This window comes from Mchenga conophoros, linkage group LG3, assembly GCF_057382185.1.
Source record: "Mchenga conophoros isolate Kocher_MC1m ecotype Shallow Benthic linkage group LG3, M_conophoros_male_GT1.1, whole genome shotgun sequence".
Taxonomy (NCBI): domain Eukaryota; kingdom Metazoa; phylum Chordata; class Actinopteri; order Cichliformes; family Cichlidae; genus Mchenga; species Mchenga conophoros.
The window spans coordinates 6,509,475-6,530,819 of NC_140528.1; the positions used below are offsets into that span (position 1 = coordinate 6,509,475).

The 21,345-nt window shown below is 44.5% G+C and overlaps 1 protein-coding gene across 2 annotated transcripts; it reads right to left on the reverse strand.

The window, feature by feature from the left end:
* Positions 1–14,751: 14,751 nt before the first annotated feature.
* LOC146577110 (uncharacterized) lies at positions 14,752–20,428 on the reverse strand. Of its 2 annotated transcripts, none has more exons than XM_085268192.1 (3): positions 20,228–20,428; positions 18,265–18,370; positions 14,752–15,993 (listed from the first exon to the last, which is right to left on the reverse strand). In XM_085268192.1, the coding sequence occupies exons 2-3, from the start codon at positions 18,280–18,282 to the stop codon at positions 14,944–14,946; spliced, it is 1,068 nt and encodes a 355-aa protein (XP_085124318.1). In that variant the 5' UTR covers positions 18,283–18,370; positions 20,228–20,428; the 3' UTR covers positions 14,752–14,943. The 2 variants fall into 2 exon arrangements, with proteins under 2 accessions (XP_085124318.1, XP_085124317.1); XM_085268191.1 differs by having other exon boundaries at positions 18,265–18,938.
* Between the last annotated feature and the right edge of the window lie 917 nt (positions 20,429–21,345).

Here is a 21,345-nt window from a genome sequence, read left to right on the forward strand (position 1 = left end):
TTTGATCTTCGGTCGTCTGCTCGCCAAAAAGTAGAATCCTGGTCTAATTGCACTTTTGTCCTCATTACGTTGTCATCAGTTACAGCCGCACGCATTCTCTCGGTTTCTTCATAACTTCTGAGTTTTACTTTAAACTCTGAGAATGTGATTTTTGCTTCGCTCTGTGTAACGTGCACAATCAGGGGTTTAAATGTCTCTGGTAGACCTTTCATTATCATTGCGATCAGAAGTCCATCAGTTAATGACTCACCCGCATTTTTTAACACTGTGATAATTGCTTCTGCTCGGATAATATAGTCCGTCACACTTTCATTCTTTTCATTTGTGAGAGAAGTAAGTTCGGTGTACAGACTTATAATCCGTGGCTTGCCCACTCCTGCATAATGACCTCTCAAAATTCTTAGAGCTTTCCGTCCGTCATCAACTGCATCTCTCATAACTAACGATAAACTTTTGTCATCTAGAAAGTGTATCAACTCTGCATATGCTTCTGCATTTTTGTCATCATCTTCACCTTCGGCTTCTCCATCACCCTCAGCCTTCAAGATGACATCTTTCAAACCTTGTAGTCTGAGATGACCAAGGAACTTTGTTTCCCATATCTCATATTTCCTTTCATCTCCATCAAACTGCAAACAGGAATATCGACTACCCGACTCTGCCGTGCGTCTGCTCATGATGCTCAAAATCGCTTACTCACTCAATCGTGCCAAACTTTTAACACCTGCCGGTATCTTGCGGTTTCAGGAAACGCTGCCCTTCCTTTGGCAGTTACAGGACCTCCTCTTTACTGCTGTCTGGGCCCATAACCTGTTAGCAGAGCTGCCCTGTGCAGCATTTATGGCATAATACTTTTAAGGGAGAATAAAAAGTCGACACATACATCTCATTCCTGACGGAGGACTCTACCACAACCCCTCTCCAGTCCATTCACAGAGTCATTGCATGATAAGACATGGATAGGATATGGGCGGGGCCTTTTACCGTCATTTTATTAAGGCACAAAGTACAAACACCTGTGGACACATAATCCAACAGAAATGTATAGAAACCAATCATTTACTGACAGCATGTCTGATGGAAATAAGTGCAGATTATGTATGAAGTCTAACTGCACACAGTAACTGTGTTACAATAAGGACTTAACAGCGCCCTCTGCTGGAGTGTTTCAGTACTGCGTTAACTAGAATACACCACCTCCTCCTCACACCACCTGCTACAGCTCTACTCTTCTATGACTACAGTCATCCACAGCACTGATGTGAGGTCACATGGTTCATATGTAAGGAGCACAGCTGACCTCAGGTCAGTTTAATGACTGTGAGCAGCAGCTGTGTTATTGTCACTGTGACAGGGAGACACTCTCAGACACAGCGCTCATGTCAGCTTGTTCTCATGCAGGAGGATCAGGAGCTCCATGTTTGTCTTTCTGTTTGAATCATGATGTGTTTGTGCCATCAGAGTCTGTCATGAGTACTCAGGGTTTCACAGCAGCTCTTCTGGATGCTGACGAGGACTCCAACCTCATGTTTCACCTCTCTGAGCTTCTGATGTCTGTGAACACTCGTGTTTCTTCTCTGGGCTCATCTGGACAAAAACACCTTTCTGTGTTTGGCTGCAGCCTCATTCTGACTGACAGGAAGTGTGTTATCCATGAGCTGCACTTCTGTGAGGAAGTTTCCTGCTGTGTTTCCTGTCTGTGGACAAACACGAGTGTTCCAGCTGAGGACTTGGTTCCTTCCACCTGTCCATACAGGACATCACGCTGTCTGCAGCTCTGTAAATGCAGCTCCAGGTCCTTCCACGTGCTGCTCTGTATTTGTGCAGTTTGTAGTGTGTCCTGGGAAACGTAGCACACATGGTGTTCTTCTGCTGTTTCCTCCTTTCACTGAGTGTGAAACACTGACGCTGTGCTGTTGTTCACAGAGGGGAGCTGATTCTAGCTGCAGCTGGACTCTGTCATCTAACTGAATGTGTTGGTGCTGATCACGGGGCTCTGAGGGGGGAGCAGCAGGAGGACTCTGGATGCTGACGTCAGTGTATCTGTGGAAGCTCCCACAGCGTGTCTGTCATTCAATATTGTGCTGTATATTGTATCTATGCAAAGATGAACAGACTGTGTGTTCACTGGTCTCTGTGCTGCAGCTCTGATGTCATCATCACTCCCTCCTCCACCCTCAGCAGTCCCAGCATGCTGCTGTGGTGCACCCCACCCTCACTCTACACCTGAGCCACAGACCACACCCTCCACCTCAATATACACCACAGTTTTCTCTGCTGTGGAAATGAGATCAGGAGGAAATCATCATTATTATTATTTAATAAACGCTCACATTAATGTGGGCTTATTTGTTTCATATTAGAAACATTAGTTGAGTGTTTTTAGTATAAAATGGTCAAAGTCCCTCTTTTTGCTCCTCCCCTCACCTGTGGATGGACGGTGCTGTTACCGTGGTGACGGCTTGGATGTGTTTCAGTCCTGTCTGGTTATCACTGCAGGAATCTTTCACATTTATTACAGGTAATAACTCTGATTTTTCTGTGTATTATGAACCAAATGTATCCTGATACACACAGAGATGGATGAGCAGAGGTTTTTTTTGCAATTTATGTAGTTACTATGGACTTAATGCATACATATTATTAAAATTAGGGCTATAACAGTTGTATTGATGTATAGCAACTTGAAATGCTCCCACAAATGGCTCCACAGCATGTAAAAATATAACAAAAGCTCTGGCGGACTTGGTTCTGTGGTCAGTCTTAAAGGGTGAAGTTAAACTCTGTAATCTTCACTGTGTCACAGAGTTCAGTGAGTCCCGTTATTCACAGTATCAATCAGATCATCAGAGAACAGCTGATCAGCAATCAGTGGTGCCAACAGCGCCTCCTGTGGTGAGAGGATGCAATAATGCAATGTAGCATTTTTCCACTCAACACTTGCAGTCGTGGAAACTGTCTGTTGGATCTGTGTGACGTTGCTTTCTTGGTTAGAGTTCCTCACAAATGTCCAGATGATTCTTCTAATGAGGCGTCGACCATGTTTGCAGCTCTTTGGAAGAAAACGTCGCCCTTTGCCATCCTTACTTTTCTTTGACTTCTTCAAATGCAGCTGAACTCCAGCTGGTATTTTCTTGGACTTTGCAGCTGTTTCTGGTCATCAGTTCATTCCTGCAAACCTCTGAAGCTGAACAACAATGATGCTGCATTGCTGGCTGATCCCAAAAGGTTGATTCTGTTCATCTGGACGTTTTCAGAAACGTTTGCTCACTGATCAGGTGACTTCTTCAGTCTCAGCTGACTGCAGCTTTACAAGCTTACAAACAGCACATTTGCACAATGACTGAAAGCAGCAGCACCTGATATATATGATACTAATATAATACATATACATATATAATCCATACTAATGATGAAGGAACTGAGCTCACAGTCCATTGTTCATTCAGTGAACTACTCAGTTTATTTTGGGCCTCAGAAATGCTCACTCTGTTTGTACATCACTGTCAGCAATAGACTCATTTTGCTGTGTGGACAGGAACACATGTGACATCACTTCCTGTTTGTTTGTGACTGAAGAAGTTTACAAGGAATCATTTAGAAGAGTTTCAAACATCAACTGATTGAATCCATGAATCTGAAAACGTGTTTGTGAGTGAAAGAGACAGACATGTACAGACTGAACTATCTGTTCAACAGTCAGAGTGTTTCTGTAACAGGAGACACTCTTTACACTCCACTCAGCACAGGGACACTGAGCCACCACGAGACCAGACACTAAACCCAGGATAAAGAGTTTGAGTGAATGTGGTGTTGAAGGTGTGGAGGTGGATCAGAGTGTCAGAGGAGACTCTGTAGAAGGACAGAGTGCCAGCAGGACAGTCCACATACACTGCTGCTCTGTTAGAGACAGAGGAGGAGGAGGAGGAGGAGGAGGAGGAGGAGGAGATGGATGTTAGTCTGTTATTGTGCCAGACAGAACCAGGACCATCATCAGAGCAGATCAGACTCCAGGACTGATCATTGTTTCCAAACACACAGTCATAACTGTCTCCTTTCCTTTTGATGCTTCTGTAACTCACTGATATACAAACTCTTCCTCTCCACTCGACCTCCCAGTAACAGCGACCAGTCAGACCATTTCTACACAGCAGGTGAGGATAAAAACCATCAAATCTGTCTGGATGATCAGGATATGACTGAACCTCCTCCACACAATATGCCTCAATGTTATTGATATTATTATTATCATTATTATATAATAACAAAACCTTTATAATAAAACCACTAAAAACCTTTATTCTAGCGCAACTTGTAAGCGAACTTGACTTTCAAAATAAAAGCACAAAGCACCAAAACGTTGACTACAGAAAACAAACAGTAATGTACAGCTTAAACAATTTACAATCATGACATAGATCTTGACAAGATAAAGAAATAATCCAAATTATGTACAATATCATCATGCCAACAGTTACAACATCGATGGAGGATCTTTGTAAGCGCTGAGGATCGTCCTGATGGACAGAACAGAAGGAGAGTGAGACAAGTGAAGATATACTAAACAACACTGTGACATGAACTGAGCCACACACAGTTTGATTCACAGGTGATTGACACATTATTTGACCACAAGTGTCTGTGAAGGTTCTCAGTCATCCAGGTCATCGTAGTCAAAGGAGCCTCTTTGCTGACTTTAAAATCAGCAAAGAGGCACAGAAAAGAAGATCAGACACCAGCGAGGGAGGATAAGAAGGACAGACGCAACAACATTGTCATCCCCTATGTAGCCGGTGTATCAGAAAAACTCAGGAGAGTTTTCTCCAAGCATGACATCCCGGTGCATTTCAGACCCAGCAACACACTCAGACAGAAACTGGTTCACCCGAAAGACAAAACGCCAAAACACAGACTTAACAATGTGGTGTGTGCTGTACAGTGCAGCGAGGAATGCCCAGACCTCTACATTGGAGAGACCAAACAGCCACTTCACAAGCGCATGGCACAACATAGAAGAGCCACCTCCACAGGACAAGACTCAGCAGTCCATCTGCATCTTAAGGATAAAGGACACTCTTTCGAGGATGCCAATGTTCACATTTTGGACAGAGAGGACAGATGGTTTGAAAGAGGAGTGTTACGTCTCCCCTAGGGCGGGGGGGGGGGGGGGGGGGGGGGTAACACAACAACTCCGGAAACTCAGTACAGGTGTGAAAAAAAAGGTTTAATGGCAGCGCTCTCACAAAATAAACAACCCAGACTCAAACAACAAATGTGGGGGAAAAAGGGACAGTTAGGTTGTGCCAAAAAAAACACCAAAAAGACAAAACCAAAACTTAGCTGAGCTGAGCTACTATCCTAGAAAAGCAACAAACAGGAGAGAAAGACCCTAAACCTCAACTTAAAACAAGCTCAAAATTACATGGGTGGCACCAACCTACTTACCTAGTGTTTCTAATAGTGATGGGACGTTCTGTATCGAGGCTTCGGAGCGTGTGTCGAGTAATGGAGGGGGCGTTTCCGCGAAGCGCGTATCGAGGCTTGCTTCATTTATGGGAGGAGCTGAAAATGATGACGTCCGAAGCCTCGCTGCCCGGCTGTACCACGTGACTGGTTCATGAAGTGGTTCGAACTTTGCCGCGAGATATGACAGCGATATAAACCCTCAGACTTCATTCAAAATGTAGGTGTTTGATGGAGAGTTGCGGTTAGTGAGAGTTTGGAGACAGTTTGGAGGTTTATGAGAGTGAGGAGAGAAAGTCAGGAGAGAATGGAGCCAGCTAAGAAGAGGAGGATGTCCTCCCCTGTGTGGGAACATTTTGATCTTATTCCTCCCAACAAGGTATGTAAATTTCTACAGAAGATGTATTTTCATGATACTGATGGTGCAATACAATTTATGTTAAGCTGTCTGTACTTTTGTACAAGGTGAAGTGTTTGCTATGTGCCAGGGAGCTGGGATATAACAACAACACCTCATCCATGCTTAGGCACTACAGAGCTTTGCATGAGAATAAGGGGGACACCGATTGTGGAGCAAGACCAGGTGAGCCATCAAATGCAATGATAATATAGCATGCAGTAATGTTACTAAATGATATAACAATATTATACAACTGTTATAAGTTACGTATGTGATATTTATATTTGTGCTTTATCTTTATTGTCTTTCCTCAGGAGAACAATCTCAAATAGATGAAGACCTGGTCAGCATGGTGATTGAGGACTCCCAGCCATTTAGCATTGTGGAGGACAAAGGATTTAAAAGATTTGTTAAATCATTAAATCCCAGCTATGTTCTCCCCACTAAAAAGGCCATAAAAGCAGTGAAAATTTAGTTTTTACAGAATAAAATGTGAACAGGCAGGACTGAGGCTCAAAGCCTCAGTGTGTAGCTGTCCATACCTCAACGTTACAAAAGCACAACCACTGTCCACACCCCAACCACACCTCACCTCACAGTAAATGATCATTTCCATTTCAAGCATTTCCAAATAATCATTTTCCATACTGCCACTATAAATATACACAGTATACTGCCATCACTACAATATACATGTTTTACACACTCCTTTTGTTGTTGACATTTACAGGCTGTGTGCAAAATGCCACACTCTTCAAATTCATGCCAGCTATTATTTTTTACGTCCAGTAGGTGTCCTGCTAGAGCAAATGAAGCTTCATGAAGCTTCGCGTTGGGGTGAACCAATTGGATGAAAAGCTTCAGTGCTTCATGGGGCTTCATCTGCCCATCACTAGTTTCTAACACAAAGACTCTACGTGAGTAAGTGTATGGGGTCCCCAAACTTACCTAGTCCACTTTACTCCCACCACAATCATCAAACAAAAGAAAGACAGCAGGAAAACGTCACACATGTGTCAAACAATTCAAGGAGGGAAGAGAGCCGCGCCCAGCCACAGGTGAGTCTCCTTATCAAGGGTTTCACTCCTGGTTTGTCCAATCAGGGCCTCCCTCCTCTAATTAGTTGGACGTCACACAGATTGACATCAGCCTGCAGTCTGCGACCTAAGGGAATGGCAAACAAAAGGGGAGGGAAAGAAAACATGCAGCCTGCAGACACGTAACAGGAGTGAAAGAAGCCATCTATGTCCACTGTGAGCGACCATCTTTGAACAGAGGCGGGGTTTACGACACCAACTCTCTGCCATCTATAATCCAGTTTTGAGATCCCTTCCCAGACGCCTTAACGCCCACTCACATCCTGGGCCATCTGATCTCAGGAATTCACATGATAAGGTGGGGCCAGGTTTCACAATGAACTCACCCGAAACTCTGGCTGATTGGGGCCCACACCCAGTTTCACAGTTTGGCTCAGGCGATTAGAGGATCATCAGGGGGTCCTTTTGTCCCTCTGTGGGGGGTCACTCCCACTAGGTTTAAATCTGGGACTCTCCACCATTTGACCTTAGAACTGAAGAAGCTTCTCAGATGAGAGGTGAAACGTCTTCAAGTAACTTAAAGAAGTCCAGACGCTTTTCTTTGCAAGCTCCTTTAACATTTGACCACGAGCAATCTTTTCTGGTTTGACGCCGTCTTTGTAGCCAGAAACCAGCTCTCTCCTCGGCTTCCTCCACTACACGCTTCCCCCACGCCAGTCTCCTCCGTCACTATAAAGGGGAGAGTCATGAGCTCCATCACCCTCACCTGTGCCGTCCAACGTCCCGCCACCAGCCTCCACTGCAGCAGGCCAGAGACCACACCCCTGCCACAATAAGTAAAAGTATATCCTTGCTGTACCCTTAATGCTAAATGTGCTAAATTAACCGCTACCTTTGCCCCTTTGGGATTATTCTTATGTCACTGGGATGTTGACCTTTGACCTTCACATTAGAGAGATGGGCAGACATAATTAGTGTATGAATTTTAAAGTAACAGGTAATAAAGAGAGTGTAGCAAATGTAGTCAGGTTTATTACTCTGTATCACACATGAGTGCCCGAGGGAGGCGGGGCTGACTGGGGAGACACAGGAAACAGAGAGACAGGGCTGACTCGACATGAAACGATGAAACGTGGGACACGGGAACAGAAACTAAACACAGGCTGAAATGAACACTGAGGGAGGGAGAACTAAGATTACTGAGAGCCTGATAAATAAGAAGAACAAAAACCAAGAAAAACAAGAGTCAAAGAAAACCAAAAACACAAAGCATTGGGCCAGGACCCACTGCTGTGACATTCATATGTGATAAAAACATTAAAACCTGCTCAGATGTTGAAATCTTTCTACGTATACTTTAGGTTCAGCTCTCCAGCCTGGCATTTGGTTAAGCATGATTCAAACATTTGATTTTGTTTAACTGGTTTTAATTATAGTTACTTTTTGTGAACATTTGTTGCAGCATTTAAAAATACATCATTTATTTTCAAACTTTTATTTGATTTAGAGCATCATATTTGACCAACCTAAATGTTTTAATTTCATATAAAATAACTGAAACAGTGAACTAAATATCTGAAATCTTTCCTTCCTTAAAAGTTATAATCCTACTTAAGTTATAGTGCAAACGCTTAAGCAACAAATATACTTGATGCTAATTAATTAATATTTCCCTTTGATGTTGCAACTATGCGGTCTCTTCTGTCTTTAAACAAAATAATATTTTCCAGTTACAGAAATCATAAAGTCCAAACTAAAGTGCTACTGTTGCTATATGCATTTTATATAAATCATGGATGATGGTCCTGACATGAAGGAAGAGAAAGTTACAGGTTGCATCCTTTGACTTTGTCTCCGTGCCTTTGGGCGATTTTCAGAAGGACAGATATTTCTGTTCAATTCTTAAATCAATTTTTTCAAACACAAACACTATTTTAAAGCTTCTAGAGAGTAAAATATTAATGATAATTATAATAACAATAATAAAAACAAAAGCTCTCAGATCCATCAAACCAAGCAGCAGAAAGAACAATAACTGAAGAGAAAACTTTAACCTTGTAGACTTCATTATGTTCCAGCTGCTCTACAGACGCTGTGACCTCGAACTTAAGCAGGTCGTAAAGTATGTGCAGCTCAATAACTTCATAATCAGACCCTGTGGTATTTAGGCAGCAGAACAACTAAGAATAACAACTACAAATAATGTTTTTAGGTTTCTGTTGTACTGCAAGGTTCTGTACAGGAGAACCAAACCAAGAGCAAATATTACGTCTCATTTACACCTGAGCACGAAGAGCCATCAACATTTAGCAAATTGAATCATCTTTGTTTAGATGCAAGAAGAATCATATAGAAATGAAAAAGTAGAAATAGAAATCCAGAGCAAAGATATCCTCTAATTCAGCGTAGCACATGTGCAGCTGCTGCGATTCACGTAAGCATTCGGCTCGTTGCTGTTGCAGATTTTTCTCTCGCTGTTCTGGCTCACAGCGCTGCAAACACAAAAATAAATATCCCCAAAGGTGTGAAAGGGAGCTAATTAGTAAGAGTATTGTTACTCTCCGCAGGAGTAGTCCAGCAGTAGAAATCAGTCCAATAACAAGGTGTGTAACATCTAGCAGGGTGACAGAAAAACCCAGGGTAACTTCTAAGGACCTCAACGTCTCTCTCACATTGTGTTTTTTAAACATGCTTCCATTTGTCACTTCAGTCTTTACTCTGAAATACAGGAAGAGAAATCATGGCTGAAACAATTTCTCATGAAACCAGGGGTGTGGTCCAACAGTCAGTTTGGTGAGGAAGGTTCCTAACTGAGAGAAGTGACCCAGAAGTATCTGTGTAGCAGCCACAATGAATCCAGATCATGAGCTTTATTAACTGATCAAAGTCTCTTCTTTCATCTTCTGTATCATTCAGTTTGCATTGGTAATGCCCATTATTGTAATGCTTTTTTAAGACCAGCAAAACTTTATTTCACTTTGGGTTAGCTGGGATAAGTGATGGATGGAGGGAATTTTACTTCAGCCACAGAAATCCTAAACAGGAAGGAGGAGCAGAGTTACAGTGGATCACTATCCAGCAGGGAAACAAGGTTTATTTCAATTTCTTGGCCATGAGTGAGATTTACTGAGTGGGCAAATTAGGGAGACGACACCATTAGATCCCGAGCCCTCCATGTGTTAATCAAGAGACGGCTGCTGTGCTACATCCATAAATAATGAATAAATTAGGAGCTAAAGCTGAAAGGACAGTTTATTTGTACCATCTTCACGTGAACACATTCAAGAACATCACAGATGAAGAAACATTAAAAACTTCCACACTACATAAAGCAAGAAAAATTGTTTTTCTTTCAGGTGGTTTCAGAAAAACAGAAACATCAAACATCTCCAAGACTCTCTTTGAAAGAACTAAAAACCTTTGTTATCATGGTCCAATCATGAGTGAACTCCCCGATGAAGCCTTGTGTGCTAAAACATGTCAGAGTTTTAAAGGTTAAACATGAGTTTCCAAAACGTTTTGCTGGAGAACAATGAACTGTTTGACTGAGTTTCAATCATTTACAGACGAGCAAAACCAGGACAGAGAAAAAAGGACAAAAACTGACTCAGTAAAACAACAGAAAAGAAGATCCCATGTAGATCTGTATTATGTAGAAGTTCAGCCCAGCAACCAGTTCAGTTCAACACAAGTTTAAATGATTCTATCTGAACTCTGTGGAGCCTGATCTCAAGCTTTTTGAGTCTGACACAGAAACCAGAGGATCTTTCTGTGTCTTCAGATTCACTGTGATCCAGTGATGGGAGTGATTTCAGCCCTGAGTGATGGCGCTGATGTTTGCACAGAGCAGACAATGAGGTGAATGTTTGGGCACATTGGTAACAGTGAAACAGTTTATTAGTAACGTGGGATCGTTTGTGTGCAGAGTATGAACTGAGATTCCTGAAGCTCTTGTCACACTGGTCACAGCTGTAGTTTCCTTCCATGTGTGCACGTTCATGCCTGTTACGAGTACTTGAATGTGAGAAGCTTCTCTCACAGTGTCTGCACTTGTGTGGTTTCTCTCCTGTGTGGACTCGTTTGTGTGTTTTAAGCTCACCTGCAGTGGTGAAGGATGACCCACACTGATCACAGAGGTGCTTTTTAACCCCACTGTGAATCAGTTCATGTTGTTTTAACTCACTTGGTGTGGTGAAGCTTCTCCCACATTCTTTGCAGTATTTCAGTTTGTCTCTAGTGTGTCTACGTTGATGTACTTTTAGGGTCTTTTGCCGACTGAAAGTTTTTCCACAGAGGTCACAATGAAAGTCTTTCCCACCACCACAGTGATGACAGGGTTGAGAACTGGATCCATCTGTGTCGCTCTGCTTCTAAACAAAGACACAAAGACAGTGTAAGTCAGTCCTTCAACATTTGTATCCTGAACGTCGCCTGAAATAAAGAGCATCTCTGCAGACGTCCAACTACATTTGACTGTTTCAGTTAACACACTCAGTTTACTGGGCTGCAATAACTACAATACTACCACCATAATACTACAGTAATACTAAAATCATAACTGAAAGGAAAATCTGAATAATCACTCAGAGCTGCTTTTCCATGCAGTAGAATTGCTAACATGCTAACACAGTTTAATGAGCAGAGTTGTTCCAAACATCCATCCATCCATCCATCCATCCATCTTCATCCGCTTTATCCGAGGCCGGGTCGCGGGGGCAGCAGCCTAAGCAAAGAGGCCCAGACCTCCCTCTCCCCAGCCACCTCCTCCAGCTTATCCGGGGGAACACCAAGGCGTTCCCAGGCCAGCCGAGAGATATAATCTCTCCAGCGTGTCCTGGGTCTGCCCCGGGGCCTCCTCCCGGTGGGACATGCCTGGAACACCTGACCCAGGAGGCGCCCAGGGGGCATCCTTGTCAGATGCCCGAACCACCTCAGCTGGCTCCTTTCAATGTGGAGCAGCAGCTGCTCTACTCTGAGCCCCTCCCGGATGGCCGAACTTCTCACCCTATCTCTAAGGGAGAGGCCAGCCACCCTTCGGAGGAAGCTCATTTCTGCCGCTTGTATCCGCGATCTCGTTCTTTCGGTCACTACCCACAGCTCGTGGCCATAGGTGAGGGTAGGGACGTAGATCGACCGGTAAATTGAGAGCTTCGCTTTTACACTCAGCTCCCTCTTCACCACGACGGACCGGTGCAGCGTCCGCATTACTGCAGCCGCAGCCCCAATCCGTCTGTCGATCTCCGGCTCCCTTCTCCCATCACTCGCGAACAAGACCCCGAGATACTTGAACTCCTCCACTTGGGGCAGGAACTCATCCCCGACCCGGAGTGGGCACTCCACCCTTTTCCGGCTGAGAACCATGGCCTCAGATTTGGAGGTGCTGATCCTCATTCCCGCTGCTTCACACTCGGCTGCGAACCGTTCCAGTGCGAGCTGGAGGCCCTCACCCGATGGAGCCAACAGAACCACATCATCTGCAAAAATCAGAGATGAGATTCTGAGGCCACCAAAGCGAAAGCCCTCCGCCACTTGGCTGCGCCTAGAAATCCTGTCCATAAAAATTATGAACAGAACCGGAGACAAAGGGCAGCCCTGGCGGAGCCCATCACCCACCGGGAACGAGTCCGACTTATTGCCGGCAATGCGAACCAAGCTCTTGCAACGGTCGTATAGGGATCGAATGGCCCGTAGCAATGGGCCAGACACCCCATACTCCCGCAACACCTCCCACAGGACACCCCGAGGGACACGGTCGAATGCCTTCTCCAAGTCCACAAAACACATGTAGACTGGTTGGGCAAACTCCCATGCACCCTCAAGTATCCTGGAGAGGATAAAGAGCTGGTCCAGTGTTCCGCGACCAGGACGAAAACCGCATTGTTCCTCCTGTATCCGAGGTTCGACTAGCGGACGAACTCTCCTTTCCAGCACCCTGGCATAGACTTTCCCAGGGAGGCTGAGGAGTGTGATCCCCCTGTAGTTGGAACACACCCTCCGGTCCCCCTTCTTAAAGATGGGGACCACCACCCCGGTCTGCCAGTCCACAGGTACTGCCCCTGATCTCCACGCAACATTGCAGAGGCGTGTCAACCAGGACAGCCCTACAACGTCCAGAGCCTTCAGGAACTCGGGGCGGACCTCATCAACACCAGGGGCTCTGCCACCAAGGAGTTGTTTAACTGCCTCAGTGACCTCGCCCCCGGAAATTGGTGGGTCATTCCCCTCATCCCCAGACTCTGCTTCCTCCTCGGAAGACGTGTCAGTAGGATTAAGGAGGTCCTCGAAGTATTCCTTCCACCGCCCGACAATTTTCTCAGTCGACGTCAGCAGCGCTCCGCCAGCACTATACACAGTGCAGGTAGAGCACCGCTTTCCCCTCCTGAGACGCCTGACGGTTTGCCAGAATCTCTTCGAGGCAGTCCGAAAGTCTTTTTCCATGGCCTCTCCGAACTCCTCCCACACCCGAGTTTTTGCTTCAGCCACTGCCCGAGCCGCATTCCGCTTGGCCTGTCGATACCTGTCGGCTGCCTCCGGAGTCCCACAGGCCAACCAAGCCCGATAGGACTCCTTCTTCAGCCTGGTGGCTCCCTTGACCTCTGGTGTCCACCATTTGGTTCGGGGATTACCACCGCGGCAGGCACCAACCACCTTGCGGCCGCAGCTCAATGCAGCAGCTTCGGCAATGGAGACGCTGAACATGGTCCATTCGGACTCAATGTCCCCAGTCTCCCTCGGAATGCTGTTGAAGCTCTGCCGGAGGTGTGCGTTGAAGATCTCGCGGACTGGGGCCTCTGCTAGACGTTCCCAGCACACCCTCACTACGCGTTTAGGTGCACCAGGTCTGTCCAGCGTCCTCCCCCGCCACCTGATCCAACTCACCACCAGGTGGTGATCAGTTGACAGCTCAGCCCCTCTCTTTACCCGAGTGTCCAGAACATATGGTCACAGGTCTGCTGATACGATTACAAAATCGATCATCGACCTACGGCCTAGAGCGTCCTGGTGCCACGTGCACTTATGGACACTCTTATGTTCGAACAGGGTGTTCGTTATGGCCAAACTGTGATTAGCACAGAAGTCCAATAACAAAGCACTGCTCGGGTTCAGATCAGGGAGGCCGTTCCTCCCAATCACGCCCCTCCAGGTCTCGCTGTCGTTACCCACGTGAGCATTGAAGTCTCCCAGCAGGACAACAGAGTCTCCAGGTTGAGCACCCTCCAGCACCCCCCCCCCCCCCCCCAGGGACTCTAAGAAGGCTGGGTACTCTGAACTGCCACTCAGTCAGACAGTCAGGACCCGTTCCCCGACCCTAAGGCGCAGGGAACAAACCCTCTCGTCCACCGGGAAAAACCCCAACGTACCGGCAGCAAGCCGAGGGGATATTAGAATACCCACCCCAGCCCGCCGCCTCTCACCAGGGGCAACTCCAGACTGAGACAGAGTCCAGCCCCTCTCCAGGAGACTGGTTCCAGAGCCCAAGCCATGTGTAGAGGTGAGCCCGACTATATCTAGCCGGTACCTCTTAACCTCACGCACTAACTCAGGCTCCTTCCCCACCAGAGAGGTGACATTCCATGTCCTTATTGCCAGTCTTGGCAGCCGGGGGTCAGTCCGCCAGGGCCTCCGCTCCTGGCCGCCACCCGGCACACAATGCACCCGACCCCTATGGCGCCTCCTGCGGGTGGTGGGCCTGCGGGAGGATGGGCCCATGTCTCCTCTTCGGGCTGTGCCCGGCCGGGCCCCATGGACTAAGGCCCGGCCACCAGACGCTCGTCCTCGGGCACCCTCCCCGGGCCTGGCTCCAGGGCGGGGCCCCGGTAACCCTATCCCGGGCAAGGTAAACTGTTCCCTCGGTGTCCTTTTCATAAGGGTCTTTTGAATCGCTCTTTGTCTGGTCCCTCACCCAGGGCCAATTTGCCATGGGAGACCCTACCAGGGGGCAAAAGCCCCCAGACAACATAGCCCCTGGGATCCCTGGGACACACAAACCCCTCCACCACGATAAGGTAGTGATTCAAGGAGGAGTTGTTCCAAACAGTCAGGCTAAAATGACAAGATAACAATATAAATACATACCTCACAGTAGCTGCACTTGTAGAGTCTCTTTCTGGTGTGGATCTGTTGGTGTTGTCTCAGGTGACGTGGAGATTTAAAAGTCTTCTCACACAGGTCACATTGATAAGGTCTCTCCTCAGTGTGGGTAAACATGTGTCGTTGTAAGTGTGCGTCTGTTGTAAACTCTTTGCCACACTGTTCACAGCAGTACACATCATGTCTGGTGTGAATGCGTAGGTGTGTATTTCGGCTCCCTCTCTGGCTGAAAGTTTTTCCACAGATGTCACAGCTGTATGCCTTAATTCCAGAGTGGGTAACTAGATGCTTCTGTAAGTGGCTACTGTGAGTAAAAGCTCTGCCACACTGATCACAGCTGTATGCCTTAATTCCAGAGTGGATAACTAGATGCTTCTGTAAGTTGCTACTGTGAGTAAAAGCTCTGCCACACTGATCACAGCTGTATGCCTTAATTCCAGAGTGGGTAACTAGATGACTCTGTAAGTGGCTACTGTGAGTAAAAGCTCTGCCACACTGATCACAGCTGTATGCCTTAATTCCAGAGTGGGTAACTAGATGCTTCTGTAAGTTGCTACTGTGAGTAAAAGCTCTGCCACACTGATCACAGCTGTACGCTTTAACTCCACTGTGGATGACCTGATGCTGTTTTAGTGAAGCCCTCACAGTAAAACCCATCCCACACTCGTCACAGCTGTATGGCTTAATTCCAGAGTGGGTAACTAGATGACTCTGTAAGTGGCTACTACGAGTAAAAGCTCTGCCACACTGATCACAGCTGTACGCTTTAACTCCACTGTGGATGAGTTGGTGTCTTTTTAGAGCATCCTTGAAGGAAAAAGACTTTCCACACAAGTCACAGCTGAACGGTCTCTCTCCAGTGTGGATGACCTGATGCCGTTTTAGTTTACCCTTCTCAGTAAAACCCTTCCCACACTCGTCACAGTTGTGTTTTTTCTCTCCCTTTCTTCTGTGAGGTTTGTCGGCCTCCTGAGAGCGCTGACTTCTGGCTCCATGTTGGTCCTGCAGTGACAGAGATACAAACAGAGGCAGTGAGTGAAATGCAGTCGTGGAACAAACTCAACCTTCAAACTCCATTAACACTAGTTTTAAACCTGAAGGTGGAGCGTGGCACCAAACACCTTAAAGGTCTCTTATCCCCACCTGCTGGTAGTTCTAACACATTACATCCAACCTGCTGTTAAAGATAATTCATGACTGTTCAAACACTAAAATCATGCCCATCCCTCCTGATTGTGTACACACACACACACACACACACACACACACACACACACACAATTTTATAATTTTGATTATTTTGTTGTTTCCTATTACATATTTCTATAATTTGTATAGATTTATACATAATTATTCAGTGATAATAAATCCTATGTTTGTTTATTCTAAAGGAACTCGATATATGATCCAATGTTGATCTCCACACAGCTGTTGTCACTAACGGCGCACTCGCTTACGTCACTGTCGTGAGACATTCTCGCAAAGAAATCACGGTTTTAGTAACGCAGCGTTCCTACGGGAAAGTAACGGTAATCTAATTACCGTTTTTGCAATAGTAATCCCTTACTTGGGTTACAAGTAACGCGTTACTGCCCATCTCTGGTCCTGAATCAGTCTTATTAGGTAATGTTCAAATAATGTGATCATCCCAGTGTTTTCAGTGTGGGAGAAAGTACTCAGGGCCTTCAAGTTACACACTATGAAAGGCAGCAACAAGTTTAATGTTCAGAAACCTAAAGTCTGTATCAGCAGCAGGATGGAGCTAAAAATAAATGTTGGTTTCAGTTCTATGAAGCTTTGAGTATTTTGGATCAGTAGCTGCTGTGTTTGTTGCATCACATTGCTGTAACTGTTTATATGCTTTATATATTCTGAGCTAAGTTGATCTATAGTGTTACATCATATTCTATAAGGATGTTATGTGTTTGTAGACTTTCTGCCCAGTTTGACCCATTTAGCAGAAGTCAGCCTGTTTAAGGCTCTGATATCTATTCTGTGTGACTTACAGCAGTTATGACATGGTCTGATTTTCTCACCCAATATAGGAATATTTCATATATCAGTCTACTCTTCATTCTATCAGACACAGTTATCACAGCTCCTACATTTGCTTTTTACACATATATGTAAGCATTGAGCCACATTTAGTACCAACATATTAAACGAACAATATTTGTCTCTTATATATGATACATCTATATACACACTGTGAGTGTATATAGATGTATCTGTGAGTGAAGTGATTAATATAATAACTATAATATTGGCCATATTATATTTACATTACCACAGTGAGATGACTTTAGTCTCATGAACAACATCAGCTAATTGTCATTTACAGCTAATCTTAAACGACTGTTCAGCACAGAAATGAAGCCCAACAATCATGTTTCACAGTCCTGTGGTCTCAGCCTCAGATACTCATCAAATCACACAGAGCTCATGTAGAAACAAATGAACTAAATATGTTCTCCTTCATTTCTGTCAAACAAAGCTGTATGAAACGTTTCCAGCTGTTAGTATCATGGTTGCTAGGCAACCTGGGCAGCGCGACGGAGGTTAGACGTCCCATTTCACGAGCCTACGAGCCTCGCACTTCGGCCTTAGCGGTCTTTGAGTACGCGGCCCTTGAGGACTTTAAAGCTGCAGAACCTGAATCGGGATACAGCCATGATGATCTCCAGCCTCGTGCTCGCCAACATTCTCACCTGAGTTAAGAAGACGATCACTGAAATGGTCTCAGCAGGTCCTTTGATGACAGCAATGAAATGCAGTGGTAAGGCTTTTTGGGGATTAAGTTCGTTTTCATGGCAAAGAAGGACGATGCAGTTCATCTGATCACTCCTCATAACATTCTGGAGTGCAGGCAAAATGCTATTATAAAAACTTAAGCAGCAACTTCTCCAGGTTCCAATATTTATGCAATTCTCAAACCTTTTGGCCACGACTGTATAACCTCTTCTGAAGTTTAGTGGATATTATACATGGTTATGCTCAGGATGTGTCGGCCAGTTTCCACTGGAAACGCCTTTTGGTTAAACTGTCAGCGAGGAATTTGCATTTGCACTGTTACATTTTTATATAACTTTAATGCACATAAACAACAGCTGCTTGTTTCAGTGAAAATACATTGATGGGTTTTTAATAAAGTTGTGCAGCTGTAAAGTACTTTGTCTGGTGTCAATTCTATCGTCAGCTACATCGTTATGGCAAATGTTCAAATGTATATGGTGATAAATATCTTTGGTCATATGGTCCTGCTCTGTCGGTCACCTTCTGTGTTGAGCTCATTGTTTCCTCTGTAGTGGCTGAGCTGAGTCCAAGTAGCTGAAAATGTTCCTCTGCTGCTCCGTCAGACTCTCCTCCTCCTGCTGATCAGCTGGGACACAAAACAGATCTTTGTTAGGCTCCACACTGCACTGAAGAGTCAAAGTGTCTCATATGTTCATCTGACAAGTAAAAGAACACATTTTTGTTTCCCGAGGTGGGCAACTTGTTGGAAACAAACACATCACGCCACTCTTGTGTTAATCTATGCACGGTCTGAAGCATGTGTGTGGGAATGTATGTGAATGTTTATTAGTATTTTAAGTATTCTATCTATTTTATTTATTGAATTTTATTGTTTTATTTATATTTTGATATTGCTAGGGATGATGCAATGATCGGGGACCATTCTTAATTTCGTTGTTCTCATGACAATGACAATAAAGTTTCTGATTCTGATTCTGAAAAGGTTTGAGCACTGATACCTGCCATTGCTGGCATTGAAAGATGCAACGCCAGCAATGTGGATTGTCAAGACTCAAACCAATCATCAAGCAAAGACAACAGGGATCATTTGTTTCTGTTTATTTAGCATTCACAGCATTTGTAGTTGCCTTCTGTGCAGGGGAAGTCCACGCACACTGTGTGGTACCGCCATCCGCAGAAGGTGCATTCAACCTCTGTAAGAGAAACGAGATTGTCTGAGACTGAAATGATATTCACTAAAAAAGTGGTGATTTGTAAAACTTCAAGTGTATGATAAGGTGAAAACAAATACACAACTGCATGTCATGTAGTTGAAGGTTTTTTTTCCTTTGGAAGACCGGAAAACACTGAAAGTTACAAATTAGTCCTTTATTTATCCAGGTAAAAAAAAATCTCATTGAGATTAAAAATCTCATTTCCAAGAGAGACCTGGCGTCATGGCAACACAAGTCACATACCACACAGGTATATAACATTTAAAACAAACACAATATCCCAACATGTGTAACAAATGTATTGTGCTTGAAACAAATTCAGAATAGGTGATAAAGCAGCTGCACATGTGTGTCACGAGTAAATCTGGCTGTATAACAAACAGAAACAAGTGATGCTGCTGTCTTTGCTCAATGGTTGGTTTGAGTCTTGACAATCCACATTGCTGCCATCTTTCAATATGTTGAATGCACCAGTGTAAGTGCAGCCACTCAGACTCAATGTGGGGGCAAAGTAATTTAAAGTTTATGATGCTATCGTCTAATGTTAGCTGACATGATGTTAGCTTGTAAACTTATGTTGTTGTCTGGGTCTCATGTCTGATCTGATGATAATAACTGTGACAACACAGAGATTAAATAAAGGACGTTGGTGGGACTTCTTATGTTAGAACTATAACTTCAGTTAAGGAGTGAGACGTAAGGTGACAAGGAGAATGAAGAGAATGAGAAAGAAGTAACTGGGAAGAGAAAATGAAAACAAAAATTTGAAATGATCAAATTTGTGTTAACAGATGATGGTGATTTTAAAAATTCAAGTAATTTAAAGGTTTTATCCTGTTTGTTGTTGTTTTTTTCATATTCTTCTATTTGCAAGAGGTTATTAATAAAACAGGTTCTCTTTCTGGTTTCTCTTTTTGGACGCACTCTCTACAGCTTATCACATCCAAAATGGCAGATGTCAAGTACAAAACCTCGACAGAAACAATCAGCAAGAATTTTAGCATCAGTCCAAAATAAAACTGTCCAACTACAGAGTTTTAAAATCCAACTAAACTATGAACAGAGATCTTTTACAAATAGGCTATTGATGAGATGACAGTGGTAACAAAAACGTACACATCCGCGCACACAGACAAAATGGCGGGAGAGCGTTTAACGGTCGACCTCATGAGTCCGTTACCGTGAACTATGGAGCGGCAGATTTGTGCTGGAACTGAGCTGCACACAGCTGATGTTAGCCAGGAAACATTACACACTGCTAACGTTACCTTCACACGGAGCTCCACACGGAGACGATCAGCGTCAGGCACAAACACCAAGTTCAGAAAAGAGGAACTTTGAGCAGGAAGGAAAGAGTCAGAGCGGCGTTTGAGGACACGTTTACAACCACGAACATCAGAATCTGTCTGTGCTGCATTCAAGTGCAAGTTGGAAACTCACTAATCTCTGTCATGTTGTCCAAAGATGATTTATTTCTGCTGGTTTTCCTGTTTGAAACACAAACATGTGTCAGCACTTTGTTGTTCTTCACCCTGCAGCATTTGAATATTTCAGGAGTAAACTGATCATAAATTCATGAAGTCATGAATGAAAGTGCAGACTGAGAGTGGATCACATGATGTCTAAGGTGTGTCATGTGACATGTTCAGTATTGTCACACATGTCTAGATGGTCCCTGATATCATAACTGCTCAAACACTGATGATTATATTTGAAGAATTATTCCTGATGGCAGCAAAGTTTGAATGGAGCTCTCTGTCTGTGCTGATTTGTCGCCCTCTGGAGGTCAAAGCACAAACTGCATGATGTCACTGTAACCACCACAGAGACAGGAAGTGTTTTTAAATGATGAAATATGTCAGTGATGCTGATAGTGTGTTCATCACAGACGTTCAGGCTTCGTGTTGACATGAATCAAAGTTAATGTCATTATGGACCAAGGACAGTACTCTGGGTCTCCTGCAGAACAACTCGAGCTGTGATACCTGAATGAAGAGCCTCTGCTGCTTTAAAGAAGGAGGCTCGAGGCAGCGGTGAGGTGCAGACCAACCAGCTTTTATTCAGCAACTTTAACAGAAGGATGAGAAAAATAAAACTATACAGCACAGTGATGCTGACTGAAGCCACAGCATTAAACTAAACAAGCATCTGATCATCTTTAACAACATCTAATAAATAATGACAACTATTTACTCCTGTATTTCCTACAATAAAGCCTGTTCAGATATTTGTTGCTGATGGAAATGTAAAAGGCTCCCAGGAACCAAAGGACAAAAACAGAGGCAACAGTCACAACTGCAAAGGATCCCCTAACACATAAACTGGTTCGAAGATATTTTCTAGCTCTGCAGAGGAGCTTGATTGCACGGACAGTAAAAAGTGGATT